The sequence below is a fragment of the Trachemys scripta genome, chromosome 2, assembly GCF_013100865.1.
Source record: "Trachemys scripta elegans isolate TJP31775 chromosome 2, CAS_Tse_1.0, whole genome shotgun sequence".
Classification (NCBI taxonomy): Eukaryota; Metazoa; Chordata; order Testudines; family Emydidae; genus Trachemys; species Trachemys scripta.
The window spans coordinates 259,189,840-259,199,429 of record NC_048299.1 but is presented as its reverse complement, the minus strand read 5'-3'; the positions used below and the strand labels follow the sequence as shown (position 1 = coordinate 259,199,429).

The 9,590-nt window shown below is 39.6% G+C and overlaps 1 protein-coding gene across 4 annotated transcripts in view; it reads right to left on the bottom strand.

The window, feature by feature from the left end:
- Positions 1-68: 68 nt before the first annotated feature.
- DEPTOR (DEP domain containing MTOR interacting protein) overlaps positions 69-9,590 on the bottom strand; it is a 114,227-nt gene continuing 104,705 nt past the window's right edge. For all 4 annotated transcript variants that reach the window (XM_034763527.1, XM_034763526.1, XM_034763529.1 and 1 more), the window contains exon 10: positions 69-3,050. In XM_034763527.1, the coding sequence (XP_034619418.1) occupies positions 2,922-3,050 (129 nt within the window). In that variant the 3' untranslated portion in view covers positions 69-2,921. The remainder of the gene's footprint in view (positions 3,051-9,590) is intronic.

Genomic DNA, 9,590 nt, shown 5'->3' with positions numbered 1-9,590 from the left:
GGCGGGTAGTATAGACCTAGCCTTAGATCGATCCCGCCCCCCCCCCCCTCCAGTGTAGACCAGGCCTCAGTGTGAGTCTTTTTCTTAGTGTATGTGCAATTGCGCAATGTGCCTCAGGTGGCACGTGACCAGGATTCATCACTGAATTTGTTCTGCTGGTTGGATCATTAGCTTCCCCAGCATAGGCCAGGAACTGACGGGGAGTGCGATTTGAAACACATCACAGTGTGTAGCTAGATAACATTCTAATCTGAGATGATACATATAGTTATAATTTTAAAAATCTCACAAATAGCTTTAAGAAATTGCACAGCTCAAATATGTAGATAATTTTAAACATCTCAGAAACAAAGAAGAGGGAAAGAAGTTATTCAAAGCTGGATCACAAATCAAGCTTAGAAAACAATATGGAAATTGCCATTAAATGGCAGGCAAGTAATGACATTCAAATTGCAACAGAAACGAATGTATCTCATGAATCAAAATGCTGTATTCTATAATGATATGCACAAAGCTCCCTTTCCTCTTCACTGCATTCACTTCTTACTAAGGTCTCAAGAGCTCTCTGTATTTCATTATCAAGCTAAATTCTGACCCAGTTTCATAATTGCCTGGAGGATACAGGGAAGTGGTAGCAGCATATTAACTACATCAAAGGACATAAAATACAAGTGCCATGCTGATATTAACAAAATGCTAGTCATTGTCTGTAAAAGAACCCTTCATATTTTAATAGTTAACCCATCCTAATATTTAGAAGTTAGATTTAAAGAGAGATAAAGAATATAACAAATTAGAAGTATTTGGGGAAGCATTACCCTTCCTATATACGCTGAATTGCAGCCATTATATCATATTAGTAACTTGCCTGGGACTTCATCCTACTCCTTTTAATCAAGTTCATTTGAAGCTGACCAAAGCCCTAAATGCTCTACACTAATGCCATATCACATAATATTATGCAGTATGGAAATTTTAGTGTATTTGAACCCTTTTGCGGCAATCTATTTATTTTAGTTGCACTTAGTATTATGGAACTAGCAATACATTAGTGAGGTCTGATGAAGGTGCTAGATGTGTACAAGCATTCTTCAGCTATGTTAATAGAAGGTATAAGCAAATGTGATACAAAGTGACATGTTAAAAGAATCCCTCAAACACAAGGCTTTTATACAGGGTTAGTATAGGGATAGTATTCTCAGCTGCATTTAAGATCTTCTTGCACTGGTAAACATGAAGGAATTATGAGGAATTTTGATTGTGAGTCAGTCATAAAATACAGTCTTTTTGCTATGCTTAAAAAATAAGCAAACATACAATTTCACTTATGATGTTGCAAAGTCATATAATCTCAAAGTCTTATTATTCCTTTGATCAAGCCTGTGCAAATATCTGAGTGAGTGAAAATCATATTGCAAGAAGAATGTGTGATGAGGCCAATTCCTTAATATAAACATAGTCAATACTCTTAGTAGGGAAAAATACCAAAAATAGGTAGTTAATGCTTTTAGGTATTCTCGCACTGAAGGTCAAGCATTCATTTTTTTTAATTTAAAAAGTATTACTGCATATAAACTGAACAGTACCAGAATGCCTACAATCTATAGATATACATAGTTATGTTTTGTGAACAAGACTGTATACATACAATTAATCTCAGTTTGAGACCTATGGCACCCCAGATATCACAGAGTTGAGAAGCAATTTAGATTCAGTAAAGTATATCATTCAAATATACATTTTAAAAATATTTTTTCACAAGTTCATCAACAAAAATTCCTGCTTGGTTTTAAAGTGAGGAAGAGTCAGTTAAATATAATGTGTTATTAATAATTGCATCAGATGTAAATTATGTGACACATCTGTAGTTTTCAAGCATTTAATGATTTGAAAATGCTGATAATCAAAGACACATTCAAGTGCATTGCTTCAATTTGAAGTGTACTGTACCATATCAGAGCTACTAAATATTTCAATGCTAATGCTAACATTGTGATTCTCTGACTTCAGCTCTCTAAAATATTATCATTCTTCTGATATCAGGGATATCCAGACTTTGTGAAAAGAACCACATCGACAAGTTACCAGGAGACTAAGAGCCACATGTAGTTTAGACAGAAGGTATATAGACCAAAATTTTCAAACTTGGGCTCCTAAATCTGTACTTGGACACCTAGATAAGAGGTCTGGTTTTCAAAGGCCATATGTTCAAAATGAAAAATTAATGCACACATCCATAACATTTGTGTGCTCTTGTATTTTCCTTCATAGAACAATTGCTGCAGGTTTTTATAGGACTACCCATCTCTGGTAATTCAGTGCATTCCACAGAAAGGCGCACACGTTTTTTCATATCTATGAATTCTAATGTTGTCTGCTACTTGTTTGAATTCACTGACTATAAACGTCTGAAGTTGATCACCTTTCTCTTTGCTCTATGATTATAGAGAGGGAGCAGTAGCAGGCAGCTACTCTCCTGGGGACGCACTTCGGACACGTCTAGATTACATCGGGGGGAGTACGCTAACATTCATATGCCATGCCAACCATATAGAAAGTCCTTACCAAACATTCCTCTTTTCAAGTATTGTGATCACATGGTTGAACGGCAAGGGAAGTTACGTGTAGCCTTTTAAGTAGGATACCATCCCAACAGATACAGCTGGATTGACAACTAAAGACCTGGTCCTTGTCTTCAGCAGAACAGTTTGCAGGATCGGGTCCTAAATGATAACATGCTGATATATACTGTTCACTTCTTAGCATATGAATCACAGCTACTATTGTTAAACTGAAGGGGAAAGCACCTGAAAGGCAGAATAATCTAGTTAGACAAGGCAAGGTTTTGCCCCCTTGTGTTGTCTGGCTTTGCATTGGTTCTTCTATTTCTATTCACAGCTTCCAGTGAGGAAATTTCCTTCTCAGGAGTCTAATTCCTCCATCACTTCCATGACAATAGTTCGAGGGCCAGTCAGAATGAGATTGCTCACGGTCCTGTAGTCCACATGGAGAACATTGAGTCCATTCACAGAAACCACAAACTGACAGACCTACAGAGAAAAGAGAAGGGATGTATTACAATTGCGGTGGACTTAGGCTTCTCTTTGTGGTAGCAGATGCTGCAATACGGACACTGTATTCTACTCAATCAGTTCATTTCTCCAGTGGAACTAAAATTCATACATTTTTTCACATCTGCTGATACCCTGCCAATAAATAACTAATAAATAAATAAATGGAAAATAAAATAATAATAATACCTCACTGAAAGAATTCAAATACACCAATATGCAAGGGGTTAATTCCCTGTTTAACCCACTTGCTTCTTATGTCTGAAAAGATGAAAAGGGATAGGTAATGAGGCAGGCTCCTGATTGACTATTCAACTAGATGCTAAGTATCTAAGAACCTGATCCAAAACTCATTGAGTCTTTCCATTGACTTCTGTGGGCTTTAGATCAGGCCCTACACTAGAGAGTCAATGGAGAAATAACAGAGGATAGCAGGAATCAGCTCAATTCTGATAATTATGGAGACTCGGGCATTTAGACACTATGGTGTTGGATACTGAACCTGACCAGAACCAGCCAAGGCAAACCAGAATGGTAAGATGTAATGCTTAATGCTTCTCTCTTCCTGGGCCTTTTTGTCTGTAGGAATAATTTTTTTGGGTATGAAAACAGACAAGAGCTACATTTGGCACACATAAGAGTTCTATAGTTTTGAAGGATTCCATCACTTAAAGGTTAATTTCCAATTACAGATGTCAGGAATATCACTGGAAACAGCAGGATCGTTCAAAACTGTGGAATTTTTAACTGCTCTCACTGTATCATTCAATTTTTCCTACAATACCATGATTCACATGGTGCTTTACAAATCTATAGGCCAATAAGATTCTGAACCCAAACAGTCTACAGTCTAAAGCCTGATTAGTGCTGTTGAAATCAATAGCACTAATAATAGTCAAATTAAACACATGCATACGTATTTGCCTAAGGGCATAGAATCAGGGCCTAAAAGTGAAATCCTAATCCCACTGAAGTCAATGGCAAGGATTTCACCCTAAGAGTCCAAGTCTGTGAGATGCTAAGTGCCTATAATGAATGGGAGTTAAAGTCACTTAGCACTAGAGTTAGTCAGAAAGTGCCAGTTATGATTATTATGTTTTTTTTTTTTTGCAGGACATTTTATAGAAAAACTCATTTTTTCTCAATTTCCTGAAAATATTTTTCAGATTTTCATCAAAAAACTGACCAATTTTAGGAAGTGAAACATTGTCAGTTTCAAATGAATTTATTTTTAAATCAAATGAAATGAACATTTTCAGTGAAAAATGGTCACGTTCTGACAAACAATGTTTGGATACAAAATATTTGACCTGATTTATTTAGCACTTAAAAAAGTTAGAATCACGCAGAAAGGAGGAGGCCATGCCATTCATGCTAAAAAGGCCAGAACAGTGGATTGGAAGAAAAAGACAATGTTATTCATTCCCCAGTGAAATGCAGCCCCCTCTGAGTCTAATCAAAGTATTCTATAAAGTTACAATGTTTGTAGTTTTTGTATCAATGTTTTTTAAAGGTATGGCATTACTTTTTTTTTTTTACTGCAAGTAAAATAATTGTCACAGAAATGTTTCATGAAAAGGATACTTTTGTCGTGAATTTACCTTATTCGTAACTGATAATGAGTGCACATTAAACCCACTTTAACTGTGAAAGATGTTTATATTCTAATCTGTTGTGGTTTAGGGAGGCAATGTGATATAATGGTTAGAACAGAGAACTGGGAAATAGGGTACCTAGTTTATATTACTGTTTCTGCCACTGATTCTTTGTGACTTTAGCTAAGGTTCTTAACTTCCGTGCCTCAATATCCCTTTCTGCAAAATGGGGATCTCATGGGGCTGGTGTGAAGTTTCATTCATGTTTGTACGGTATTTTTATATTATTCACTGAAAGGTTCTATAAAAAACCAAAGTATTATTGGGGCGGTTGTTTTGTCATGTCAGGTTTAAGAAAAATTATGGATGAGTCAAGGCCGTTTGTTAAAAAGCTCTCAAATCTGATGAACAGTATGGCCCCTGTGATTTTATCTTCACTCCTCAGACCCTGTGTGCCATTACAGGAATAGCAGCAGATGTCTCTAACGGTCAGCTAGGTCTCTCTCCCTATCTCACCCCCCCCCAATCTCTTCAGTGTATTCCAGGTTGGGGACTCCTGGGATTCAGCCTTGCTGGTAGCCTGGACAGTCAGCAAAGTGGGATGATGATTCTATTAGAGTTTTGATGATAAAATGCCTAGAGGGTATGTGCTTTGTCAAGAAGTCACAGCATGGACAAGACCACTGCGTTCATTTTTTATTAAAGAAACTAAGGAGAAGGGGGAAAAGCTCCTAGGGGGGAACTGAACCATTTTGCAACAAGGGGGCTATTATTCTGCTGTCATCCAGTTTCTAAAAAATATTGTTGTTCAATTTCTGAAATGTTGGCTGAAATATTGCATGACAGTTGCTGACAAGGGGCTTAACAAACGGGCTAGCACTTTGCTTGCTAGATTTCTCACTTGTCATATTAGGCCTGGTGGACATAAAGATCTTGCACGAGTATAACTATGGCAGTTAGGGATGCGATTTTAACCAAAATAATAACAGTACAACTGCTAATGTGCATGCAGTTATACCAGTATAAAGGTGCCTTATGCCAGTATAGTTTATTTCCTTTCCCATATGGGAGTAAGCTATAACATAAGCTCATTTATACTGGTATAAGTGCATCCATACTGGGGAGTTGTGCTACTTTAACTATACCAGCATAGTACAACACAGAACCACATAGTTAAAGTGGTCTACACAAACATTTAGTTTATGGCAATCTACTCTGCACTAGCCTGCCGAGTACTGACTGTCCCTGCGGACCCTGATGACATGCACTAACAGTTTGTAAGTGTGCTTTAATCTAGTCCCATTTCAAATCAGGGTAGATCAAAGTGCGCTAACTAACTGCTAGTGTGTGTCAACAGAGTTCACAGGACAGTTAGTGCATAGTAAGCTAGTTGAGGTAGATTCATACCCCAGGTTGCCACAAACTAAATGTTCATGTAGATAAGCCCTTTTCAGTTTAAGAAACTTGGCTGAAATGGGTACCGTATCAGCCCACCCAAAGCTATTTCTTAACTATCATTTAAAATATATACAATACAGATTTTGACTTTGTCTAAAGATGAAAAAGTGATCTCTCTCTCAAGCCCCCCAACAAGATTATATCAAATTTTACTGGATTATAGTTCTGGCTTCAGTATAATATTCCTGTTGATTTAAAACAGTTACAGAAATAACATGGTCTCTGTTGGCTTAATGCAATCTTTGGAGGCTGAATGACTGACATTTGTTTTACTGCTGTATACTCTAAAGTACAATTTATCAGTAAGGTTTATTCATTTTAAAATATTTCCTGTGCAATGTAGTCTTCAAATGCTAACATGCATCAAATGGAAATGAAACATCAAATGGAAAAAGTAAAAGTAAATAAGGAATTTACTCCTTCTCATAATACAAGAACTAGGGGGTCACCAAACAAAATTAATATACAGCAGGTTTACGACAAACGAAATGAAGTATTTCTTCACATAGCGCACAGTCAACCTCTGGAACTTTTTGCCAGACGATGTTGCGAAGGCCAAGACCATAACAGGATTCAAAAAAGAACTAGATAAATTCATGGAAGATAGATCCATCAGTGGCTATTAGCCAAGATGGGCAGGGATGGTGTCCCTAGCCTCTGTTTACCAGAAGCTGGGAATGGGCAACGGGATCGATCACTTAATGATTACCTGTTCTGTTCATTCCCTCTGGGCACCTGGCATTGGCCACTGTCAGAAGATAGGATATCGGACTAGATGGACCAGTGTGACCGTTCTTATATACTCATGAATTTACTTATATACTCATGTGGTATGGTCTCATTTGTTTTACTTACTGTTAATCCTGCACACAAATAGCTAATGTACTGTATTGCTGTCTTGACAGGAATTACAAAATGAAAGAGACAGGACCTTCCTACTTATTTTATGTGTTGTCTTAGGGAGCCTGGGTTACAAACTATGATTTAATATTACAAAAAATAATAACAATCCTCACATATCTTCAGCTTGCAACTACAGCTGTTAGATGACTGTACCATAAATATGCAAAATTCTCTTAGTTTCCATAGATTAATATGATGGATAATAAACTGAAGTTAAAGTTCCTCATATAGATCTTTAGGGAACCTGAGATGAGATGAGATTTTAGTGTCACGCTTCCTGGAACTTCAAGGAATGACTGGATATAGAACAAAGAGCCACCATTTTGCTAGCATGCATGCATAACCAGTGGAGAGATTATAATATCTAAGCAGTGAAGTGTAAATTACTGTAATAGAATAGTGAAAAATTAAATAACAGAATGGTGAAAATGCTCTCTCTTGCTTCATTTAAAATTTCTTTAAGTTTACAAGTGTGGGGTGTTACAGGGACAAACTGCAGAGCTTTGCAGTGTCCTGCTAATTCAAAGTTACCAGCTTAGATTTGCTTTGCTGATTTAAGAATCTCCATGAAAAATTTTAAAGCATTAAAATATATTCTATTCAATTGCAAAGTCATTATCATAATAAAAATAACATATATATTTAAGTAGTGCCAAGAGAACTCAATTGGAACTCAGGCATCACTGTGCTAACTATTATTCAAATACACAGTAATCCCCGTCCCAAAGATTTTATAACCCTATGGCCCTGATCCTGCAACTGGATCTATGTTGGCAGACACCTGTGCCAGCATGAAGCCCTGTGGACTTCAATAATACTCCATGCAAGCTCAAGGGGTCTGCATGTGTGATGTAGGTTACAGGACTGGGCCTAAGACAAGATGTGATAGGTGGGTGTAACATAGGGTTGCCCATTTTGGTTGGACATATTCCTGGAGATTTAATCACATGACGTAATCTTTAGGGCTGTCAAGCAATTTAAAAAATTAATCACGATTAATCGCACAATTAAAAACATTAATCGTGATTAATCGCGCTGTTAAATAATAATAGAATACCATTTATTTAAATATTTTGGATGTTTTCTACATTTTCAAATATATTGATTTCAATAAAAACACAGTATACAAAGTGTACAGTGCTCACTTTATATTTATTTTTATTACAAATATTTGTACTGTAAAAAACAAAAGAAATATTATTTTTCAATTCACCTCATACAAGTATTGTAGTTACATCTCTTTATCATGAAAGTTGAACTTACAAATGTAGAATTATGTACCAAAAAACCCTGCATTTAAAAATAAAACAATGTAAAACTTTAGAGCCTACAAGTCCAATCAGTCCTACTTCTTGTTCAGCCAATCGCTCAGACAAACTAGTTGGTTTACATGTGCAGAAGATAATGCTGCCTGTTTCTTGTTTACAATGTCACCTGAAAGTGAGACGAGACATTCTCATGGCACTGTTGTAACCGATGTCGCAAGATATTTACATGCCAGATGTGCCAAAGGGTCATATGTCTCTTGATGCTTCAACCACCATTCCAGAGGACATGCGTACATGCTGATGATGGGTTCTGCTCGATAACGATCCAAAGCAGTGCGGACCGACGCATGTTCATTTTCATCATCTGAGTCAAATGCCACCAGCAGAAGGTTGATGTAGTGAGGCGGTGTGGCTCCCTGCCACCCCGGAGGGGGAAGAGCCCATCCGGAGGCCGGAGTGGGCGGAGCTAGGGAGCTCTGAGTCCACCCCTCAGAGGGTCAGGCGGCGACCCGGAAGTATAAAAGCTCGCCCTCACAGCTCAGTCAGGCCCCAGCCGCCAGAGTGACCAGACGTCTCCAGCCTAGCTCATGACTGGGAAGACCCCACGGCCCAAGACGGCCGCCAGGACTGGCTGGGCCTGCCCTGCGCCCGCTATCCGGAGGAGCTGCCGGACCTGCCCTGCGCCCGCTATCCGGAGGAGCCGCTGGACCTGCCCTGCGCCCGCTATCCGGAGGAGCCGCTGGACCTGCCCTGCGCCCGCTATCCGGAGGAGCTGCCGGACCTGCCCTGCGCCCGCTATCTGGAGGAGCCGCTGGACCTGCTGATCAATCCCTGCCCTGACGAACCCATGGTCCTGGATCCCCCAGAGGCCGACACCAGGACCCAGGTAGGCCCCGAGAGGGAGTGTGGAAGTAGCCCGGGGGCAGCCGACCCCAGTCTGGCTGCAGCACTGCCAGAGCCTATGTCAGTATGTTGCGGCCAGAATCCCCACTTCTGCCGCTGCTAGGGCCCCAGGCTGGGACGCAGTGGAGTGGGAGGGCCTGCATCCCCCCTGCCACCCAACCCGTGGGTGGCAGTCTCCCCCTCTCCCAGTCCTTTTGAGGCTTGGGGCCTACTATTGTTGCTCAGCCCTGAGTGAGGGCCTGAGCTCCTGACACAGCGTTTGTCACCCCGCCCTGACCTAGGGCCTGGCCTTAATACTTTGTACTATTGTTGCTCAGCCCTGACTGAGGGCTTGAGCTCCTGACTCAGCGTTTGTTGCCCCGCCCTGACCTACGGCCCGGGCTTAATACTTT